This window comes from Porites lutea, chromosome 12 (assembly GCF_958299795.1).
Source record: "Porites lutea chromosome 12, jaPorLute2.1, whole genome shotgun sequence".
Classification (NCBI taxonomy): domain Eukaryota; kingdom Metazoa; phylum Cnidaria; class Anthozoa; order Scleractinia; family Poritidae; genus Porites; species Porites lutea.
In genome coordinates, this window is record NC_133212.1 from 8,491,550 (window position 1) to 8,516,584 (window position 25,035).

Below are 25,035 nucleotides of genomic sequence, written 5' to 3' on the forward strand. Positions count from 1 at the left end.
TTTCAGTAGTATATCGTGTGATAAAAATTGTTATTTTACAAGCACGTACTTACGCGTGTTTCGCCCGAAATAAATCAAATGAGAAAAATTACGCGTGAAGTATGATGGATAACAATTCCGCACTTTTCTTTGATAACTTTAAGAGCGGTTAACTTAAGCGTAGCAAAGCAAGTGTTTTATGCTATGTTTCAGATTTATTCCTTAAACCCATTTAATGTGAATTACATAGCAAGGCGGAAATTTTCCTGACGCAGGGCACCTCCGTTTCCATGAAAAAATCTTACTGCAGTCTGGTGTTATGTAATTAATTCTGTCGCTTTCGTAATCCTGCGTCTTTCAGAAATGTGATTTCTAATTATAGTAAACTTCGCTATTCTCGGCCCAAAGGCCCGAGCTTATAAGTTTTTTCGAGACATATAATCACGAATCTCGGGAGGAGGTAGGGGGTAGGGCGATTAGGCGACCAGCCGCGAAAGTCCTGTTGCATAACTTGTAGGCTCATTTTGTTAACCCTTTTCAGCCCCTTCTCACAAAAAGCGGAATAACTTCGTAACCGTTCAATATATGACCACAAAACTTTGCGACTTTTCCTAAAAAGTATCTGGGAACACTTTTAAAACGTCGTGACGTGTGTGTCAATATTGACGTTACCATGGCAACCAAGTTTTAACAGCCATGTTTTTTAACCTTTGTATCTTTAAGTATCATAAAAAAAAGTTTATTCCTGTTTTTACTTGTTAAATTGTTATTTTACAGTTAAATTAGCATCATTTTATCAAATTTGTTATAACTGTTATTGTAATCCAGGATTTTAAGTGAATCGTTTGAGAAAAAAAAATCACTTTGAAATGACCAAATGGCAGATGCTAAGGTCAATTGTCAGCAGTGTTCATATATTTTTCTTGCATGTTTTGCCTTTAAAGCATCCTTTTATACACAGATCAAATTTTCTGTTACGATTACCTCGATTTATACAAGTTTTAAGTAAAATGGAATACATTTAATTAATTCAAAATTTGAGATCCAAGATAGTGGATGGTTCCAGTACCTTCTTTAATAAGAAATGACGTCTTCATGACATCACTGCTATTGTTAAAGATTATTAATGTGTTAGCTCTCTTCTTAATTTCTATCAGATATATTTTAGTGTTTTTTTGTTTTATATATGGCTACTTTAGGTAGAAGAAAAGATAAAATTTGGTTTCTGGCAATAAAATTCAATAATGGGTTGTCGTAAGTCTTTTTGTTGGTTGTTGTTGTTGTTGTTGTTGCTGTTATTGTTTACCTTGTCAAGGAAAAACTTGAACAGTGGCTTAATTGTGTCAAAATCGTTTGAAAATTTGCGTATTTAATATGTTTTTCATTCATTACAGAGTGTCTGCGAGTCGAGCAAATTGAACCCGTGCGGTGAAAAAGGTATCTGCATTCCAGACTACTCCAGGGACAGTTTTAGATGTAAATGTGCTACTGATTACGAAGGAATACCGTGTGGTAAGTGTCGAAAAAAAATGCGGATAGTTTGCCGCGATTTTACAAATATTGTGCCAGTCGGGACTATCTTCAAACGTGCCGCCGGCAAAATTTGCTCCAGGTAAAAACTGAACAAAATCGACTGAATAAACAAAAATGCGTGTTTCTTGTCGATCATTTCCTGCAAAGCCATTATTCTTTTCTTTCACAAATGCAAGTGTTGTCAGATGTAACGGCCTGATAAGAGTAAATAGTTTCCAGTGCGGACAAGGTTTTTCAAAACAAAAATTGTCACCATACAATCTTTGGTTTAGATAGCCTGAAATTCATCCGATTGCTTCGAGTCGTTTTCTCCTCTCAACAACGTCTGAATCGACCGGCCGTTAATGCCGTCCAGTGACGTCACCCACTACCCGAAAACCGGGTAGTGATTTTGATTGGTTGATTGACTAAACATTCGCATAATTATGTATAATTATGAAAAATTTTAGTGGGATTGTCCTTGATATTCAGCGGATCGCATCCCTGGCATTCTTTCGCGTAGTTCAAACATTTCAATAAGCTTAATCTTTATCTTAAACAGCAAAATTGCCCTTGTCTTCGAAACTGAGATGCTAAATTGAACTGCGGATGAAGAATCATTGCGGAGAGTCGGTAGGTTTTTTCATTTAGAGCCGCTTTGTGGTTTCGGCGGCCGGTGATTTTGTTTACGCGAAGTTTTCTGAGATCAATGTTATAATTCGACCTTCTTGCTATTTTTACCGTCAAGTATAATAATTCTGTTAGCTTTCTTTCTTGTCTTCTTGTTTTTTTTCTTCGTTAAGGACCAAATAGCTTCTTTTCAGTTAAAGCAAATGATTGTGTTTTTGAACTAAGTGTTCCGTGTGTGTGTTTATTTGATTGCGTGATTGCGACCGAGTTTGATTATAGAATTCAGTACAACCGGTTCGGAGTTGTATTGCATGCAGTTGATAGTTTGAACGTCAAACATGAATTACGATCGAAAAAAATAAAGCAGTTCTGTATCATGCAGACATTTCCATACGATATTTCTCGGTTTGCCACTTGAAAATCGTGTTTTACTTTTTGCATGAATTAAAGCAAAGGTCAAGGAGTAGTGACGTCACTGGACGGCATTAACGGCCGGTCGATTCAGACGTTACTGAGGGAGTAATTAACGACTCGAAGTAATCGGATGAAATTCAGGCTATGGTTTAGATGTTTCAAAGACAATTCCGATTTTGCCTGCTAGTGCGGAAAGGCCTATTGACGTAACCATGACTACAGCCGTGTTTTTCAAAATTTGCATTTTTTCTAAAAATAGGTTTTATTTCTATTTTTACTGATTGAGTTATTATATTACATTTAATTTAGCATTATTTTATGAAAGTTATAAAAACTATTAATGAAATCCGGGCATTTCAGAAATTAATTTTTGAAAAAAGAAAACATGAGTTTAGAATGAGCAAACGGCAGATGCAGAGTTAAATTTTCAATACTATTCATCTCTCTCGGAATTTCATATTTTTGCAGACTTTTTGTTGTTGTTGTTGTTGTTGTTGTTGTTGTTTTTTTTTTTTGCTTCCTAAGTATCCTTTTTATATTGAGATAAAGTTCTCAATTATTAAAATACCTCGATTTAAATCGGTTTTAAGTAAAATGGAATACATTCAAACATTTCAAACTGGTAGATCCAAGATGGCGGAGGGTCACAGTTCCTTTTTTAGTAATAAATGAAGCCATCATGACATCGCTGGTAGTGTTAAAGATTCTTTATGTGTTAGCCATCTACTTGATTTTATCAGACACCTTATTGTTCAAGTATTTCTCGATTTATGTCTACTTTGGAGGAGGCTTAGATTTTGCCAAAAATTCACCAATATGACGTCATAATAACGTCAGACTACGACATTGTGTCAATCAAGCTATGCCTAGAAGTTGGAAATGACATGTACATTGTTCTGGAGACCGTAGCATGAACGATTTTTGCAGCTATGAAGAGGGCCCTAATTGAGAAAATCCTGATGACTGTTAAATCCTTGGTACATGAAATGTATCCTGCAACTTATAGCAGGCTAAAAGTCACAAAACTAGAATGCAATAAAGAAGCACTTTAGGCAGTCTTAATACTGACGTTGTCGTTTCCATTTTAGCTCATGTGTGAGTTAAACCGTGGATGGCTTCACCGGCATCTACAAATTATTTCAAAAGTTGAAAGAGCTAGTTATCTTGATTAATTTGTGCAATTTTCAGCCTTTTGCAAACACTATCTAAGAAAATAGTGGCGATTAAAAACTGCGAAATGGCTAGGTGGCAAAACGTTATAAATCGTACACTTTTTTGTAAAATATCGATTCCTTAAAACAAAGAGAGGATAAAGGGGACAGAGAAGGTATCCCCCATACACACCCTATTCCATAGGTAATTCGTCTCGAGTTATTTTCAAGACCACAGATCCCAAGGGGGATAAGACAACAGCCAATCACATAGCGCGGATGTGTTCCCCGTTGATGACCCAAGATCAGAGCCACGCGTCCTTTACGAATTGACGCAGAACAAAATGGCGGAAGACGCAGAGAGCGATATTGCTATTCGTTTTGTCGACGAAAACTACTACAGAGAGATTTCTGCTAAAGCTGTGTCAGCGAAACTGAAAATAAAAAAGAATCGCCCTTCCTCTCTTGTATAGAGCTATCAGTACAGCAGGGAAATCCCTAACACACTGAATATTCTCTCAGGATCATTTACAATTTACAGTTTGAAGAGAGCAAATTCTGGTTTGATATTTATTCTTTTATTAGTCTTTTATTATTCAACAAAAATAACACTTGGCGTCCTACTTGCTTTATACAAACGAACGGTTTCAATCGACCGGCGAAATTTTTCATTTTATTAAAGCACTGAGGTTACGACAACTTCGAATGAAACTGATTTCACGGATTGTCAAAGAGTCTATCGATTCCCTTTTCCAAGGTGAGCGCCGACTCATTTCGCGTCAATATTCAGGAATACTCTCGATCTCTTTACGCTTTCATTGCCTTTCGCCCGACATGTTTTGCACGGAGTTTACTCATGCGAAACCTCCACGAAACATCCACGCAGCGCGCGAGGTAATTTTATCCCAATTCTGAAAATAACTCGAGACGAATTACCTATGGAATAGGGTGTGTATGAGGGATGCCTTCTCTGTCCCCTTTATCCTCTCTTGTTAAAACAAAATTTCACCGAAATTATTTAGCATATATATATATATATATATATCAGGCTCAAACTTTCAGAGATTTATAACATTGCCATTTTTTCAATCTTGAGAGATTTGTGTTGTTATTTTGATCAGAGAATGAGCATAATGCTGATAAGGAGATTTCAGAGATTTATAACATTGCCATTTTTTCAATCTTGAGAGATTTATGTTGATATTTTGATCAGAGAATGAGCATAATGCTGATAAGGCAAGAATGTAAACGAAGGTTAATCAATAGACAAAGCCTTCAAATCCCTACTCTTTCAAACAAGGCGTTCGAATTAACAGCATCATTTTTTTTTTATCTTTGACACTGTTTTTATCGAGGAAATTTCCCGGAAGAACTTGGAAGCCCAGATAATTGACGTCACTCTTGTTGACCTTTGAGGCTCTCACGAAACTGGAGCTTTTATATATCAGTCTCTGCGATGGCTAACCTCAGTTTTTTTGTATTGAATATCCTTCAGAACCAATAATGAAAAGCTGTTCTCAACTTGCTCAAAATGGCTTCACATCGAATGGGTTGCATTACATTTTTCCAGATGGTGGCAACCCAATAGAAGTTCTCTGTGATATGACTACAGACGGTGGAGGCTGGACCGTTATTCAGAGACGTTTCGACGGCGCAGTTGATTTTTATCTCGGATGGGAGTCATACGCAAATGGGTTTGGCGATCTAAACGGTGAGTTCTGGCTTGGAAACGATAATATACACCGTTTGACAGCCTCAAGTGATATCATGCTTAGATTTGACCTGGAGGACTTTGATGGAAACATAACATACGCTGAGTATACGACTTTTCAAGTGGCTGACGAGGCAGATAAATACAGGATTACGATTGGAGGATACAGTGGTACGGCTGGTGACTCGATGATAAGTAGCGACACTGGGAAGTCCCTGAGGTAAACAAATAATTGGCTGGCATTTCATAAGTATAACGGGAAAAACTCTAATTTCATAATTAGAGGCCAATTCTATAATAAAAAATCTTTTATATCTTTTATAATGTGCTTGTTATTCCACTGATGAAGCGGAAAAATACCCCATTATGATTTGCAGGTACAGTGGTATGACTGGCAACTGGAGTGTTCTTATATGGTTATGTACGTAAATAGCTCTTCCTCTATAGTTTCTCCAGGGTGCACTTAAATTGGAGCCACACTCTGTTGAGTGACGCTCGTCATTGTTTTTGTTTTTGCTTATTAAAGATGGGTAAATAAATAAACAAATTACAAATGGTTTTTATTATAAACTGGCGCAAGGTTAGCCTCGTTGGATGAGCGCCGTTTTGTAGAGAGGGGGGTCCTCGGTTCCAACGCTGGCTAGCCTGTTCCAGGCTCCGAGATGGGGGTGGAAAGTTGTACCGTTGCACTTATGTCCTATCTTGTGAACATGTCCTCTGACGTAATGTGATATGCAAGCCAATCAGGTCATGCGATCTATCGTGGTAGTCGCGGCATAGGACTGGAAAAGAACCTCCGTTGCAGTTTGGTCTTCGAGCAAAATTTGCAAGTTTAGCGGGTCGGGGACGGTAGTAAAATTTGTCTTGCAAGGTTAAGTAAACATGGCGGCCGAATCAACCACTCAATTTCGGATTTTAAGGCTGCGAAGGAGTGTATATTTAATGTCGTTTTGGAATTTTACATTAAGAATTCGAAAAAAACAATACCGGCTGTGGGTCGTTAAAGTTAAATTTCACGTTTTTACATGTTATAAAAATATGAAGAGCGGATTGTGCCGTTTCTACTTCGTCTCTCATTTTCGTATCGATCAACTTAATTTTTAGCCCATATCCGTTAAGATAGCTAAGACTTGGCGGAGAGGACAAGTCAAATCACAAAATATTTTCACCATCTAAGTCCATATACAGATACTCTGCATCTTATGAATATTGTGAACTCGAATAAAAAGCGAACCGGCTTACGAAAATATGACACTAATTGATTCTGTTCATTATGCAAATAAAGCGTTCAAAGACAGGTCTTCACTGGTGATCTTTTAAGCATAAAATGCGTACGTTCGCTGATTGTGTTGTATTCTTGATTGGCGCAGGAAACAGTTAGTGTTTCCGTTTTTAATATGAAGGCTGAACGGTTGTAAAATCACTAGTTTTTCTAGAAAGGTGTGTGACTTTCGGTGATTGATTGGTAGGACACAGATTGAGTTAACGCAAAATGTGACTTCTTTCCACAGTTCACAGTTTGAGATAACTCAAATCCTGGCCTGAAAAGCGAAGCCTAAAAATAGTCCACGATCTGGGAACCACATTTCGCGCTGTCGCAAAATACTGACTATTCAGGGGAACCCAACGATAATTTTCTGTAAAATAGCTGTTCATAGAAGCAAATATTGCCTAGAATTTTGTATCACTTGGGGAAGGCTACAAATTTCTTACAAAATGCGAAACCTAAAATTTTCGGATTCGAAAATGTGATGGAGAGAGGAACCAGAAAAATTATAACTTTCGTAATACGTTAATCTGCATCTTAAATTTTCGGGAAAATACCGTAAAATTCCGAAATTAAGCCCCTCCAAATATAAGCCCCCATATTTGTAACGCAAAAAATCCTTCGTAAAATCGTCCCTCCGGATATAAGCCCCCCCGGGCGTCTTGAACTTGGAAATCGCCCTCAAATACAAAACAAAACAAAGCAAAGATATATAAATTTTTGTCGTTGCCAAAGATCCATCACAAGCCCCAAATGATTGCAGTCAGAAAGTGTCACAGTTTATTTCTGTTTGCGTAGTTTACTCCTCTTTCTTGGCTTGGATTTCTTCGGTCCATATAGACAAAGTATACTTGGACTACTTGCATGGCTGTGTTCAAGAAAGGTCTAAGTCCTCAAGACGAGTTTCAGTTAAAACTTTCTGCAAATTTATACTGACATAAATTTCCTTCTAACTATAAGCTGGCCCCCGCGATTTTGAGACGCAAATTTCCCTCCAAGTATGAGCCTCGCCGATTTTAAAACGCAAATTTCCCTCCGAATATATGTAAGCCCCTCAAAAAGGGGCTTTGAAAAATATAAGCCCTGCTGATTATTTTTGGAATTTTACGGTAATATAGCACTGAAGCCCTTGCAAATCTATTTGTACTCTGGGTAGCCTAAAAAGAGCGGTTTTCAATGTATTTGGGAGGACACCGTCGTTGGGTTCCCCTGTTTATTTGGAAGGACACGGAACGACTTATCTCAAAATGTGATTCTTTACGTTCGACACGGTTTGCGATATTTTTTTGGCGCAAACCTTGGTCTTAAAACCTAGAACACAGATTGAGTTAACGCAAAATACGTCACAATTGCCAGACCACATTATGCGTTAGCGCAAACCTTGGTCTCAGTAAAGTGCTCCTTTTTTTGCCAGCAATGACTTTCTGACGCCGATCGGGTCAATTGACTGGACGTGATTTTTGAGCTGAGAACAGAAGAGTTAAACACCCCGTATTTTGCAATAACGCAAAGTGTGTTATCGAAACAGCACCATAGTTTGAAATGTCGCAAAATAAGACTTTGCAACAGGCCCATCTTTTGAAACGCATATGTTATTTCAAATGATGTCTTTGTTCAGTGCAGTTGGTTAAACGGAAAGGGTTATACCATTGTAGGAGTACGTTCATTGGTTGTAGATGAGGTTAATCGGCAAATCTCACTGTTTTATATCACAGACGGTTTAATTTGCACTGTGATGTCATTGGTGTTCTAAAGGTGGGTTAATGTCCTGTCAACCATAACTTGGAAGTCTCTACTTTTTTGGACTAGTATCTTTCTCTGAATCCTAACTGCCAAACATAATTTTTGCTGGGTGTATGCTGATGACCTTTCAGAACCCCTACCCCATTATTATACTATCTATTCTGAGGACCCTATAGAAGCCACCTTATCCACTTTTTGACAAATGTAGTTTACGCGATCACAATATATGTAGTCACTTTCTTTCTATGCATCTACCTTATAAAGTCAAATTTTCAACCGCGAATCTTCCGTTGAATTCCTACTCAAAAATGCGCGACACCATTATAATGTTCAACCTCATTATAGCTAGTCTAGACGTGAAAATGCGACCTCGCCCAGCAGCACATCCCCATCAGCAAGAACAGAAAACAAGGAAATACTATATATAAGTTATGTTTCAATTCGCGGGAAACATAATCGAAAATGATGCTTAAAAAAACTGATCTTTTCCCTCATCGAGTTTTTCTGTTGAGGGTAGAGGGTGGCTGTACACAGGTTACTGCCAAAACTTAAACAGCTAAACACACTGTTTTGTTGATTACTTATGATGCACCTATGACTACAGGAATTACTTGCGTTTCTATAGCCACATTTGTTCAAGCTTACTTTTAGTACGGTGTTCTTAATTAGTTAATTCCATCTCGATACATTGTTGGAAGTTTTTCAGTCAGAGGACCTATCTTCGTCAACGACAATAAAAATGCTTTATTTTTTCTTTATAACAATGTCACGTCGATTGTCAGATATTTTTCTGTCATTTCAGCACCATTAGATCAGGGACCACACGAGGTTCAATCTCAACTGGTACCCAAATTTTCACATGCTTTCTTTTTGTCAACTCATTTATGAGTTTTTGCTAAACATTTGATTAACCTTTGTCAAATTCACCATTTTTGGCAAAAATTTGCCTTTTTCGAAAAATAAGTAATTGTCAAGGTAGCCTTTTTTGTTATCTCATTTGAATTTTGTTCAAACCTGTCCTGTTATACTCTTCCCAAATTTGCCATTTTCGCCAAAATTTGCCATCCTTGTAAAAATCTCTAATTACCAACAGGCCATTTTTCGCCTTCTCATTTGGCAAGCCATTCATTACTTCTTGTCAAATTCGCTATTTTCGCCAAATTTGTCATTTTTGTAAAAAATCGCTAACAGTCAACATGCCCCGTTTGCCATTTCATTTAATTTTTGGCAAACCTTAAATGTATTGTTGCCAAATTTGCCATTTCTGTTATAATCGCCATTTGTCAAGATGGCCCTTTTTGTCATCTCTTTTGTCAAACCTTTGATGTAATATATCAAACATGAGATGCAGTGTTTCATCACCAGATGAAACACCGAGAAGAGAGTTGAAAATACGACGCGCAGCGGAGTATTTTTGACGAGCTTCGAGGTGTTTCATCTGGTGATGAAACACTGTGTCTCATGTTTGATATTTCTTCTCAAACAAAATCATTTTTGAAGGAGAAATTAAGGATGCAAATACTAAGCAGTGTTTCATCCGATTTCCAAACACTCATTAAACATTAATTTCCTTTGTATTTTCTTAATGAATTATTAATGAGTTTGAGAAAACTTCTTGCCAAATTTGTTATTTTCCTAAAAATCGCCAGCTGTCAACATGCCACGTTTTGTCATCTGATTTGAATATTGGGCCAAACTCTTGATTAATTTTTGGCATACTCGCCACTGTATTTTTTTTACCGACGAAATTTGCCTTTATTGCCTATATTTGCCATTTTCTTATTAATAACGCGTTTTGTACAAGATGCCCGTTTTTCCCGTCTCATTTAAACTTTGCCAAACCTTTGATAGATTTTTCCAGAAATTCATTAATTTCGCAAAAAACGGCATTTTCGTAAACACGCAGAATTAACGACATCCTTCTTTTGTCATCTTGTTCAAAATTTTTGCCAAACCTTTGATAAGTTCTTGCCAAATTCGCCATTTTAGCCAAAGTTGCTATTCTTGCTAATTATCAACAGGCAATTTTCCCAGTCCTTTGATGAATCCTTGCCGAATTCGCGAACATTTGTCATTTTCGTAAAACTCACAATTATCGACATGCCTCGTTTGTCATCTCATTTGAATTTTGGCAAACCTTAAATGAAATGTTGCCCAATTTGCCATTTTTGTTATAATCGCCATTTGTCAAGATGCCCCTTTTTGTCATCTCTTTGTAAATTTTTGTCACACCTTTCATAACTTCTTGCCTTTGCAAAATCTTTGCAAAATTTGTCATTGTCCTAAAAATCGCCAGCTATCAACATGCCCCTTTTTGTCATCTCATTTGAATATTTGGCCAAACCCTTGATGATTTTTTGGCACACTCCCCATATTTGTCGAAATCTACCTTTTTCTCAATATTCCCCTCTTTGTCACCTTAAATGAGGTTTTGCCAGACCGTTGATGGATTCTTGCCCAATTCCCCTTTTTCTCAAATTTGCCATTTTTGTGTAAATCGCCAACTGTCAATATGCCTGTTTTGTTGTTTCATTGTCTCAGTCCTTGCCAAATTCGCCGGTTTCGCAAAATATGTCATTTTCGTAAAACCCACAATTATCGACATGCCTCTTTTGTCATCTTGTTTTAATTTTTGCCAAACCTTAAATAAATTTGTGCCAAATTTGTCATTTTCGTAAAATCGCTATTTGTCAAGATGTCCTTTTTTGTCATCTTATTTGAATATTTGGTCAAACCCTTGATGAATGTTTGGCACACTCGCCATTTTTGCCGAAATTTGCCGTTCTCGCCTACATTTGCCATTTTCTTATTGTAATAGCCATTTGTCAAGATTCCCCTCTTTGACACCTCAATTGAGGTTTTGCCAAACCTTTGATGGATTCTTGCCCAATTCCCCGTTTTCTCAAATTTGCCATTTTCGCGAAAATCGCCAACTATCAATATGCCTCTTTTGTTATCTCGTTTAATTTGTTTTGACAGACCTTTAATGATTCCTTTGCCAAATTCGCGAATTTTGCAAAATATGTCATTTTCGTAAATCCCACAATTATCGACATGCCTCTTTTGTCATCCTGCTCAAGTTTTTGCCAAACTTTTTAAAATTTTTTGCCAAATTTATAAACTTTATAAAAATGTCATTTGTCAAGGTACCCCTTTGTAATTGGCCAAACCCTTGAACTCTCCATTTTTGCCCAATTTTTGTCCTTTTTCGCGTACATTTGCCATTTTCTTTTTATAATCACCATTTGTCAAGATCTCCCTCTTTGTAACCTCATTTGAGTTTTTGCTAAACCTTTGATGGATTCTTGCCCAATTCCCCATTTTCTCAATTTGCTAATTTTGTGAAATCGCTAACTGTCAATATTGCTGGTTTGCACTCGCCGTCACGGCGGCCATGCTGGTGGTCAAGAAAAAAAAAGCATTTCTCTCTTCTGGGAACTTAACTCTATTTTCGTGTTAATACTGAGAGATAAATACTATTGTATTGACCCCCCCACATGGTAGCCTTGTCACGTGGTTGCAAACCAAGAAGGCCTCTTTTGTTGTCTCATTTAAAATTTTCGCCAGATCTTTGATGAATCCAAATTCGCCAATTGCGAAAAATTTGTCATTTTCGTAAAACCCACAATTATCGACATGCCTCTTTTGTCATCTTGTTTTAATTTTTGCCAAACGTATAAATGCTTGCCAAATAAATCGCCATTTGTCCAGATGCCCTTTTTTGTCATCTTATGTGAATATTTGGCAAGAGACTTTTTGGCATACTCACCATTTTTGCCCAAATTTTTTCCTTTTTCGCGTACATTTGCCATTTTCTTTTTATAATCACCATTTGTCAAGGTACCCCTTTGTAATTGGCCAAACCCTTGAACTCTCCATTTTTGCCTAATTTTTTTCCTTTCTCGCGTACATTTGCCATTTTCTTTTTATAATCACCATTTGTCAAGATTTCCCTCTTTGCCACCTCATTTGAGGTTTTGCAAAACCTTTGATAGATTCTTGCCCATTTCCCCATTTTCTCCAATTTGCCATTCTCGTGAAAATCGCCAACTGCCAATAGGCCTCTTCTGTTCTCATTTAAATTTTTTGCCTGACCTTTGATGAATCCTTAATTGCCAAATTTGCCAATTTCGCAAAATGTCATTTTCGTAAGACCCCCAATTATCGACATGCCTCTTTTATCATCCTGTGTTAATTAGGTTTAGGGTGATAAATATGTTATAAATTCTTGTCAAATTTGCCCTCTTCGTAAACAAAGAAAAGGTAAAAAAGCTAAAAGGGAGAACTCGCCACTTTCACATCTTCTATAATAGACCTTGTTTTGCATAAGCAGTCCTTAATTTCTTTTGGGACGACTGTAATACCCAGGGGAAATTAAGTGTAAGGTTATGGAAAATCTTTGCAGGGCAAGCAAGGCGTGTGGGAGATGGGCAAATGGCGGATGAAGAGTAAAAAATTACGTTTCCTGCTCCACTTCCACATTTTCCATAATGCATGCACCTTATTTGCCCCGCAAAATTTTGCATAACCACTGTTTTCATTATCTCTTGGGACGACTGCAATACCCAGGAGAAATGAAAACAAAGGTTATTCAAAATCTTCGGGGGCAAATAAGGTGCATTATGGGAAATGTGGAAGGGCGTATATTACATTTTTTAAAAAAAAGCTAGTTTGCCTTCGTCTTCATGACTATGCACGTTTCCGATAATGTATGCCTTCCCTAGTTTAAGAGATTCTTCCCAAAAAGAACTGAATTCGGTCCTTACTATACTACTTAAGTAAAGATGAACAGTTTTTGATACAAACGTTTGTTCCTAGTATAAACTGGGAAAGTTAATATTTAGGTCAGGTCACGTCACGATGCCTATTACCGCTAAGCCAATTAAGGCCTCGCTTATATGTAGAAACGATGTCCGAGGTATAAGGGTCACTCTCCTTCTTTAGCTGCCCTGAGCGCCGACGTTTTATAAATTTATGCTCGGCTATAAGGGTGCCGCGCGTAGACCGCTCACCCTTTCGATCGTAGGGGGTCAACGTTTCTCCACAAGAACACTTTGAACGCATGCGCGATCGCTGCTTTAGACAATCAGAGCATGCGCGCGCGCTATTAGCTTGGGCAAAGGGGTCAGTTTTATTCTCAGATAATTGATCGCTAAAGGAAGAGAGAACCTTTTTCCCGGGACAATTATTCTTCATATAAATGGGGCCTATAAAGTCAGTGCTAACTTAGCTTCCCCACCAACCTACAGCCTGTGGTCAAGAAGAGTACGAGGGCATGCAGGGGGACCTATTTAAGGGTGGATGGACTCGTTATAAATACAATGGCCATCCACCACAGGCACTGTCAAACCCCCAGTTATAGATGAATATAAAAGCAGCTAGTTAACTATTACAAAACTGGCTCTGGGTCACTCTTAATATAAAATCGTTCCTCTCTCATTCATGTCTTGATACCCCTGTACCCTGAGGGAAAAGGAAGTGCAATAGAGATAACATTCCCCAGAGGTTTGCATCTATAGGCAAACATCCAGATACTGTAAATATGAGAGGAGGACAATCGATTCAGGAAAAGTTCAAGATCTGTTCATTCAAAGAATGCTATTTTCTTTTAAATTTTCAGTTTATAGCTGAAAAAAAAAAATCTATGTGATACATTGTATGCCATTTTCCCAGTAAGTTAATACAATAAGTTTGGTACGTGATTTCACCAGCCTTTGTGACGGTGATACGTAGAAATAATAGCAACACATGCACAACTGCTGAAGAGACGTTATACAAAAAATACCAATTTATAAAATAAAATTGGACCATACTAATGAGCACTTAATTTTGCACATTTAATTTAGTTGCTTTATGCCATGCACTGAAGACGAGGGAGAACCCCGCCTAAGATCTAAATTGAAGGAATCCATCCCAAGTACATAATGATAATAATAGTTCGTGTTTACAGTGTATTAGTTGGGCTGTCATTAAGAGCCGGGAGGCCGGGGATCTCATCCGGCTACTATGAATGTGGTCCCCAGCTACTTTCATACAAAAATAGAAGAAAAATAGAATCAAAAGAAATCCCTAGCCGTTTGATTCCCCGCCTACTTGTGGTATTTACCCGGCAACTTGAAATCTTAGTGACAACCCTGGAACTATTAGGTAGCCTCAAACCTAGTTATTTATTTAACTTGGGCTTGGGTAACATTCCTATTGAATGAAATACAGGTAAGAACTTAAAAACTTACTTAGGTCCAGGTTTCCATGTAGGAGTTACCATAAATCATTATATAACACTCCCATATCTTTTATATCCTAGATGCCATGATAAACCATAATAGGGAATTTTTTTATGGTTGACATTTATGGGGAGGATACAAATTTCAGAGTAAAATATCAGGACAATGTCTCAAAAAAGTAAAAAATGCTAGCAAATAAAAAAGGAAAGCACCTAGCATTTGCCTTCCCAATTAGTACCATTTCATGTAAAGTCTCTTCCAGGATAAATGGTGAGGAGAGCAAATATCCCAGCCGTATGAATTCTTGCCTTAAGTTTGTTCATTATTTGACACTTGATTGAATAATAAACAATGAATGACAAAAATTTGAGGAATCACGCCCATAAATTTATTTTTCAGAAAAAATACTATCTTGAATTTGAAGCAATTTAATAAAAGTTGGTTAAAAAGTCAAGGTGTATCTTTGAAAATTACCTGACTCTTATGAGGAGCCCAACATTTAAGTAAAGATACAATTATTTTCCTTTTGACTGCCTACCATCGTACTGACAAGTACTAAACATTTACAGATCTTTATGATTTGATCCCTACCCTTATCCTCTTTCCTAATGTTAACATCAATACTACAAAACGTTGATTTACTGAACCAAATATCATGACACAATTGTTTTCTCTTTCTAGTTCCTTAATTTGTGAAAATACTGTTCTGTGACAGGGTTCTGTCCATGGGAAACCTGACCTCTCTTCTGAATAGAGCATCTTTAGGTACAAAATCTGCAAAGATAATGGATCAATATTAGGACCTGTTGATACTTCATTTGGCAGTATGGGGTTGGTGGGCTGAAGCATTTGAGAATGGGGTACAAAAGTGACTTATCCACCTGTGGCTGAAAATTCCCACCTCTAGACCCACCACTAAATGTAGTAAACATGGAACTTGCATTTTGTGTTTGACAAAATCAAAATACCCAGCCTCTTACCTCCCTTCCCCATAACATAACTGTTAATGATAAGTTCCATGTGACACCAACTCTTTTACATTGCAAGTGACCACCTCCCATAATCAACTAGGGATCCAAAAACATCAAAATTTTCCAGTAAAGACCTATAAAAAGAACTTTCTGTAAGGTACGGCCTCTTGTAATATCCTACACTACTCTTGCAATATGTGTGATGTTTCAGATTTTTTCTAACATAGCAGCCGTGAATTCAATATAATAGAGCAGAACTTATTTGCCTATCAAGAAACCTCTCAAATTCATCTGAACTTGAGTTCCATTAAGAGAACAAAAGAAATAAAAAGTAATGGTCATCTTTCTGCCATTAGCCCTTCCAAGGGTTAAATTTTTTGCTAAACTTGAATATGTTTTGTGGCAAAATAAGACCGAGTCTATAGTAAAGGCGTTAATTGGTAAGGTGCGGTGGAAAACGTAGGCAGGAAAGCCTTGAACACGTAAGCAGGTACGCAATGTCTGACACACTTCAACTTTAACCAATTGCTGCTGAGTCAAAGTCACTATATGAGGAAACTGGGCTACTCAATTGGTCCTGAGAAGAAACCACATTCTTTGACGATACAGCAGGGTACTAAGGTTACACCCTTGCTCCTTTTATTTCATTATTGTGGGCAACTACTTTCTGCATCTGTTCCTCGACAGCCTAAATAAGTGGGGTCTACCGAATCAGCCTAGTCAGAGCAGAAGACAACCTATGCGAGATCTTACCAAGCTTGGATTTGCAGACGACCTAGCACTTGTAGCAGGACTAGAAGAGGTTGGTAGAACTTGCTGTCTACAAATTAATTTCATTAGGTGCTTCTACTCATCATTGGGCAGGGGGACACTGATAAAAGCCTGACCTTGAGCACGATCAAAATCTGAGGAACCTCCTTGATCATTGCAGAGCGAGAAATATCAAGCTGAACAAGAAGAAGTTCCATTTGAAGTGCAGTGAAGTGTCATTCACCGGGCATGTAATGACAAGGAATGGGCTTAAAGCAGATCCCAAAAAAGTCAAAGCACTTATTAAGATGGAGTGACCGGCAGAGATTCATTGGGCTTGTGAAGTATCTGTCTAAGTTCCTACAAGACCTATCAGAACTGTGTGAGTTACTGTGCCATCTAACACATAAGAAAGCTGAGTGATATTGGACTCACGAACAGGAAGATGGCTTTCAGAAAACTAGAGATGCTGTCTCCAAAGCACCAGTACTCAAGTACTTCAGTAAGAGTGACCCAAACGAAGGCTAAGGAGATGCATCTAGAGATGGACTTGGCTTTGTTCTGATGCAGCTAGGCCAGCCAATGCAAGCAGAGTACCCACAATGGCAGAAAGGAAGTGCTCACAGATTTGAAAGGAATTGCTGGCCCAGGTCTTCGGCTCTTCGGCATGGAACACAACCACCACCATGTGTATGTTCGGAAAGTCATCCTCTGGACATATCACAAACTATTAGTCTTCATTTCGCAGAAGCCTCTGGTATCAGTTTTCAAGAGACTACAGCACCTACTGTTGCGGCTTCAACAATATGACTGTGAAATACGCTACAAGCCTGGCAAGGAGACGCTTCTAGCTGATACCCTGTCAAGAGCTTATTCAGAGGACTATGAGTGATCAGCCTCAAAATCAGAGGTGGAGTGCATAAATGCCACTCACTTCCTTCCTGTTCCAGACCACCAGCTTAATGAACTTCAGAGAGAGACGGCTTGTGATCCAACTCTACAGTTTGTAAAGAAAGCAATCTTGGAAATCAAAAAATAATCATGCCAAATAAACTGATCATGGGCTTTTAAAGTGTTCCAAATTTAGTTCCTTGACTAATATTTTCAGAGCTTGAATCGTCACTGATCAGTTTTGCCGAATCTCATAGCACTTCAATTTGACAGGGGGGGGGGGGGATAAAAGGAAGAGAAGATGGTGAAAGGGGCAGGGAGGGAGCGATTATTCGAAGGAGGTGATTATTTTAAGTATTTCCGTCCAAGGGGGGTGTTTATTCGAGGGAGGCAATTAATCAAGGGATGGCTATTATTCTAGGAAATACAGTACTTTGAAATCAGAGATGAGCTCTCAGTACATGATGGTGTAATATTCAAGGGCCAGCGATGCATCATACTGCAGACCCTGAGGAAAAAGATCAAGCAGAAGCTACACGACTCCCATATCGGGTTGCTAGGCTGTTTATGGAGAGCACGGGAGACAGTATACTGGCCAGGCATGAATGCTGAAATCACTGACTACATCCAGAGATGTGATGTCTGTATGTCACTTCAGAGTAACCAGAGTAACTAGACCAAACAACCACTTAGCCAACATCAAGGCCGGCTGGGAGAAAGTTGCCACTGATATCTTCACTCTTGATGACAAGAATTATCTCTGCACAGTACACTATTACTCTGGGTATTTCGAAATGTTAGTTAGCTACACAGCAAAACAGGAACTGTCATCACAAAGAAACTTAAGAGACATTTTGTCACACATGGAGCACCTAACGAATTGCTAAGTGGCAATTTGAGAACTTTTTGTGGTCATCTGGGACTGAGCATGTAACCAGCTCCCAGGGCTAACCGCAAAGCAATTGACGAGTAGAAAACACAGTTGAGACTGCAAAGAGCTTAATCAAGAAAGCCAAAACATCAGGAGCTGGTTATTTTCTTTCTCTGCTAAGCTGAAGAAACACCCCAATGGAGGGGCTTAACACCTCGCCAGCTCAGCGCATGTTTGGGCGATGTACGCGAACCCACCTTCAAGCAGCTCTTGCCATTGGTGAAAGGCGAGACAGTCAGAGTAATGCCACTTCCCCGTGATAAGAGCCAGACATGGTTCAAAACAGAAATAGAAGAACTAGCAGATATGCGATCCTATGACGTAAAGACAGAAGATGGAAGAATCCTCCGCAGGAGCAGACAGCCATTCTACAGCTCACAACCTAGAGAGGCTCCTGTAGCCCTGCAACCCCCGGATTTGGCAGCCTCTCCAGAGAAACTCCATAGACTTCAGCCAGTAGAGGGTCAGTCATTCCAAACAGTGCCGGCCGACCAAAACCTCAGTTGCACTATCTAGCAAGGCACAACCTCTATGCATAACACTTAACAAGTCTCAGCCAGTTGAAAATAGGACCACTAGACCTGTGGCCCGTTTCGTGAAAGTCCCGGTAACTTTTTCGGGTGCGAAATCAAATATTCAAATCAAAATGAAAAGAATAAGGGCACCGGTCCTGGAAAGCAAACTACTTCATTTTGTTTCACTAAGTGATAGTTTTATCATGTTAGATGTAAAACTATTAAAACCTCTATCTTGCATGTAAACAACAAGAGCTTTAATTATCAGGGCATTTGAGAAACGGGCCCCAGGTTGGTTGTCAAAGCCACCTGGCTATTTATAAGACTATGCTTGACTACACCTGATGATTGCAGGAGACAGTTGAAAAATTGGGTTTTTTCCCTTTTTTTTCTTGCTTAGACATTGAACACATTGCCTTTTGAAACAGCTGACTTTGTTTGTTCAAAATGTTCTGCGTTCAGTGCTTTGGCTGATGTTGTTGGGCTTTCACTAGTTATTAAGTGCCAATTGTGCAATGAAATTTTTTTTATTTTCATTTTTTTTTTAAAAAGAAAGAAGGAAAGGCGTCATGGTAGGCCTGTAGTTGTAAGCCACTTGGCCTAAAAAACAGGTGCTTTTGTAGCAGCTTTGAGGCGGCCATTAAAGACTGAGTTTGTCCTTATTAAGCCAGACTGCTATTGTTACACTAATCATAAAATTGTGCAGAGTCTCTGAGAGCTTTGATGTTGTTGAGAATTTAATGACAACAAGAGTGTCCTCTGTGAAAAGCCAGTCTCCAGAAAAAATGCACAATTTTCTTCCTGGTAGACCTTCTTTGTTGCATGTGACCACATGGACATTTTGCACAGTTTCCAAATACTTCTTGCACACAATCAACAGCCACCAAGATGTTTTATTACGCTGGTATAAGATTCTGAGCGATAAATCATTTTACCATAACTTTATCTAGTAGTGAATGTTAGTATCCTTTGCTAATGCATTTTCATACACACCAACATTTACACAAAGGACAATATTCAACCACTAGTGCATTACAGGGAAAATACATATCAATAAAGCTTACCAGCTAATCCAAGCCTTTGTTTGCTTCTTTTAACCCCTGGTTTTCTTTCATGCCTGTACAAAAAATGAAAATAAAAAGAAAATATAACTCAAGAATTGTTTTTTGTTCATAAACATTCTAAAATTCACGGACGAGAGAACTTTTATTACATGTACCTATACAGTTACAGAGAGTGTCTAGAAGTAGTATATACAAATGAACAAAGATAACCTCACGATAAATAATGACAAGATGTGAGTTTGTGATATCAGGACAAAGCAGCAATTGGCAGAAGTCTGTTTTTAATTCTGAACTTCAGAAGTATATTAAGTAGTATAAGAAGCCCATGTGTCTGGACTTTGTCGTTGAAGTTTGCTTTGTTGTGTGATTTGAATGTTTCCCCCTCCAATCTCAACAACTTTATTCTTAGTGAATTGCACAGATCTCCTTTCTGATGGATTCTAGTTTTTTTTTTCAATTTTTTAGAGTTTCTTGAAGATTTTAGCACAAGAAGTTGAGCACATACATTTTCTATTACATAAAGCTGCATGCACTAAAAAACTCCCTGATACATCTTTATCAAGAGAACATTGAAGCTAATTAATGGAATTTTCAAGAAAAAAATTGAGAGCAAGCTGAGAAAAATGCCCAGAAATTGTCAGAACAAATTTATTCGGTTTTCATCACTTTGTCCTATCATGTGGTGATCTCAGTGCTTGCACACGTTTTGGGCATACTGTACATACAGTACTCTTGTTGACTTTCATAGGCTGTGTTAACAAATGACAAAATATCAAAATCCACTTATAAGAACCTGATGAAATTTGGCAGAATTGCTCTTAATACATGTATAATTCCACTTTACATAAAGGAAACAAAAAATTAAAGTTGCATAAAAGAGTTTGTCACACTTAGTAGAGTAACATTATTTTTTTCTCACTACACAGTGCCCACAACTCTTAAGGCAGAAGTTTGGAAAAAATTAACATAATACCTCTCATTGTTGATTGGTTACATGTACCACATGAATAAAAAAAATGGAAATCAGAAATGTTGATGTTGGGTACGCAGGCATTTTGTGGGAAGGGAGGATATACAAATCTCCTAAAAATACTGTGAGGGAGGCTAGGTTACAGAAACAAAATTTCACAATTTTTGTTCAGAAAAAGTGATAATAATAAAGGAATTTAATACTGGATATTAACCAGCGAAGGAGAGTGGATTCTATCTAACTCACCTATTGAAAAATCTACATTTTAGCATAATTCAGCTGTAAACGTGGTGTTCTAGCAGTGCACTATTCTTCATAAAAAAGACCAAACCAAGCAGTGTAGATTTTTGTTGTACACTGTATGAGTACATTTGTGTAAGGTCTTCAGCCTGCACAGTTGCTACATTTGTACATTATTTAAAATTAATTGTTTGATATCAAAGTCCTTTTTATCTGCCTCTTTCACACTACCCATAATACACCTTGTTTACCCTTGTTTATCTGATACATAGTGACTCAAGGATCACATGTCTTGGATGGATATAGGAGCTGGCTGTTCAGCATGACAGTTCACAACATTGGTAACTCTAAGAATGGCAATGTATACTGCCCCAACGAATAAGAACCTAGATTTTTCCCAGTTTTTTTTTTAAATTTATTTATTTGCATCACTGATTTACATTACTTACAAAGCATATAAATAAATGATTACATTGCTACTATACACTAATTACTTAAACAATCCAGATCTATAATACAGAGTAGCCAAAGTAACTTATTAAGTAGTTCTTGCATACTCATGCGCACCCCACACACACATGCACACACACGCACTACGCACATTTACTGATTATCCGCCTTGGAACATCAAAAGAGCCTATAGAGAGTTAGCATGATTGCTGTTCTCTGCACATCTCGACAAAGGAAATAAAGAGTAAAGATCATTTTCCCAGATCAATGCTCCCCATTTTGCATTGAATTTTCTTAAAATCCCAGTTTTAATGGCATAACGTCTTTCATAATCAAGACAATTTAGAATGGTTTGAAAAAAGAGTTCCCATGAAGGGTTAGGGCCTTTTTGTTTGGAGAAATAGATGTGATACCTCGCGATTAAAAGTGCATGATGGAAAAGCAGGTTTGTAGTATTGTTCACTAGGCCTATGCAAGACAAAACGGAGAATTCTTCGTTAAGAAAGCAAGAGCTGTTTTTCATCCAGTTACCAATTTCATTCCAAAAGGATTTAACCAAAGGACATTCTCAAAAGAGGTGCAAAAGAGTTTCCGAGCTTTCTTTTCAGAAACTGCATTGATGATTAGATTTGATTCCAGTTTTTAAAAGGAAACAGTTTGTTGCCAATTTTCTATGCAGAAATTTAAATTGAAAAACACGTAATTTAGATTCGTTGGTATATAGAAAAGCAAGGGTATATGGCTTACCCCAATCAATCGTGTCAAAGTCAAAAGAGTTGCAGTCTGCCAGCCATTTTTCCTAACTTTTACAAGGGATAGAGGTGCTTTGGGTTAGACATGATTTGTAAGCTAGTTTACAGAAAGCTTCAGGAGGGTAGGCTTCTGCACCCCCTACTAAAAAAAATCCCGGATCCGCCCCTGGGTAAGCATGTTTTAGCCATGTTTTTAAACTAAGAATTATTTTGAATGAATAGTAAAATAATTAGTGAATTCGGCTTTCGTATCATATAAAGAATTATGGAGATCTCAGAGGGTGTTATCCGCCCACTGGTATCAACACTTTTTTGCAGATTAACATTTTAACTGTAGTATTGAAATAGCCCACCTTCTAGAGGCTCTGATAGGGCAAAATAAGCAACCTTGCCTTGAAACAGTGACAGAAGACTAAGTGACAACAAACACAGTTAACGATGGGCTGAATACAGAAATGCAAAAACGTGAAACTATATTAATTGAAAGTGTTTGAAATTTAGTCTAGGGACATATGTGCCCTCACATCCACAAAAAGACCTCTTTCTACATTTGTATATATTGAAATTCAGCATGATAGTAAGTCCAGGAGTACTGTAGCTCTCATGCTAAATTTTAAAATACAAAATCCCTTGACGGACATCTTGCTACACCATAAATTGGACAGCTAGAGCTGGTCCCTACTTCGCTCTACTTCCTTCATATGATTCTCTAAAAGACGGACCTCTTTAAGACAGACCCTTTTTTCTGATCCCAGAGGTGTCCATAGAGAGTTGACCAAATAAAAAATTGAAAGCAGGCTAAACTGTGCTCACATTTCTTGCAGAATTTTGGTCCAAAAAAGTCTAACAGCATCATCTTCCAAATCAAAAGCAAAACACATCCACATTGAATTTCCACATTATTATTCTTAGCTACTTTCAGGGAATCATGCAGTCTGCTGCCTGAATTTAATGACTGCACTAATCCCTAAATTTGCTAATTTGAGGGCCCTCATGATACAGGAAACTCTTCAGCCTAAACTTTGAAATAGGTTATTATTTTCTAAATCAAGTGTTTATATATTATTTTCTAAAGGAAGACTTCAAAATCCCCATGAACAATGCTTCAGTTTTTTCTTGTTACGGTCATTTTTACAAGCCCGGTTCGGTAAATAAGCTTATAAGCAGTAACTTAACTTACAATTTGCAGCAAAATCAAAAAAGCTCACAACTTCACGATCTATAAAAATAAGACTAGAGCTAGCCTAGCTTGAGCTTATCTGTACCATGACTCTAATCCTTATATAACAACGCCTTTGAAAGTACTGCAAATAACACCTTACCTCAGAAGCTCGAAAATACATTCTTGTTGCTACTGTCCTTCTTCGAACTCTCTGATTGTGCTTTCATCCTTGTCCCAGGCTTTCTAGCTCTCCAACATATGAAAATATGCGTTGACCGAGGAAAGTTTCGAACAAACCTCAAACTTCTGTAAAATTCTCCAAAAACCCATCAGGGAAAACGCTCCAAAACTGTTTCATACAAAAGTCTTCCACACGATCAGGACACTGAAACGAACAAAACTCATACTACAGCCCTCCCCTAGTTGGGAAGTCACATGAAGAAGACACGATCACAACGCACTTTGATTGGAAGAAATAAAACCCCATTCTATTGGTTGATAGGTGAGAGGACCAAACTGCAACGGAGGACACAACTGCAACGCTACAGAAAGTCGTTCAGTAATAAGAAATGCGAAAATCGCGCGAGGGCTGGGGAGAGACAGGGCGACGGAGCCTGTACGCATTTTTTTAACGGCCTGTTCCGGTATATCAGCTCCTGATATACCCTCTGATTGGTCAATTTTGACAGTTAACATCATCACCTAGTAGCGTGGTCATTAGTTTGTCATCACCAAGATGGCTAACGCGAATCGCGCGTGTGATCTTCATGAATCGGCGTTGTCTTGTGCTTTAGACGAGTGTCTGCGACTTGGCTCGCGGTAAAGATGTTTTCGGTATTATGCCCACCGGTTTCGGCAAAAGTTTAATCTTTCAGCTATTCCCACGCTTGGCTAAAGCTGCTCTAATCCTAGAAAACTCTGCGATAATAGTCGTTTCGCCGCTGATATCTATAATGCGAGACCAAGTGGAACAACGGAAAAAGCTTTGATGTCCGGCTGCAACTATTTGGCATCGGTGAAGAGGGAAAGGAGGACGCGAAGAAAGCGAGGGAAGGAAAGTGCGAAATTGTTTTCGGTAATTCGGAGTCCTTGTTGATCACAAAGTGGTAATAACAAAACAGTCCAAAGACTGTTAAGCTTAATATTCCGCTATTACCAAGGGAGAAACTACGCGCTCCAGTCAAAAGACTCACACTATTTTCAGAGAAACACTATCAAGCTGGAGTTTACTAAGTCACAATGTAATTCTCCTTAGTTGATGTAGCTTAAGTTTAAGCTGCACTTCATTCTTATAATTCTGGATCTGTAAATCACTATCCGTGATAATTTAACATTCTGCAAAGAAAACATACGAGCTGGGCCCAGCGTGATACAACATTGCAGAAAAATATTACATTAATTCACGGACTAAAGAAAATCACTTAGTTAGTCAGATCCAGAAGGCACTTTGGAGAAAGTTAAAACCCTTATTCAGCCGCAATAAAAAGCTTTACGCTTCTAATTAGAGGTAAAAAAAAAAATGCTCTCTCAACAGAGGGCAAATCCTGCCGACCAGAAATAAACGCCGTAGTAAATCGATATGTGTGCCATGACCTCTCAGTGTGAAACAAGCGGCTAAAGTCACATTTGCTCAGTGACAATGTAGAACCTTCCAGAGCATAAACTCAGTACCCATCAGAGGAAAAAACTTACAGCCCCCTTTTATTGC

General features: G+C 38.1%; 1 protein-coding gene and 1 long non-coding RNA gene across 4 annotated transcripts in view; one reads left to right on the top strand and one right to left on the bottom strand.

Moving 5' to 3' along the window:
- Positions 1–25,035, top strand: part of LOC140953669 (microfibril-associated glycoprotein 4-like) — a 31,615-nt gene that overhangs the window by 4,664 nt on the left and 1,916 nt on the right. Inside the window, exons 2-3 of the mRNA XM_073403082.1 lie at positions 1,374–1,491; positions 5,182–5,617. Of these exons, the coding sequence (XP_073259183.1) occupies positions 1,374–1,491; positions 5,182–5,617 (554 nt within the window). The remainder of the gene's footprint in view (positions 1–1,373; positions 1,492–5,181; positions 5,618–25,035) is intronic.
- On the bottom strand, positions 14,174–23,870 carry LOC140954118 (uncharacterized). 3 transcript variants are annotated; one of them, XR_012167489.1, is made up of 4 exons: positions 23,488–23,870; positions 19,754–19,806; positions 15,612–15,736; positions 14,174–15,405 (listed from the first exon to the last, which is right to left on the bottom strand). It is a non-coding gene; the product is annotated as an uncharacterized lncRNA (long non-coding RNA). The 3 variants fall into 3 exon arrangements; XR_012167487.1 differs by lacking the exon at positions 15,612–15,736; XR_012167488.1 differs by lacking the exon at positions 14,174–15,405 and having other exon boundaries at positions 15,422–15,736.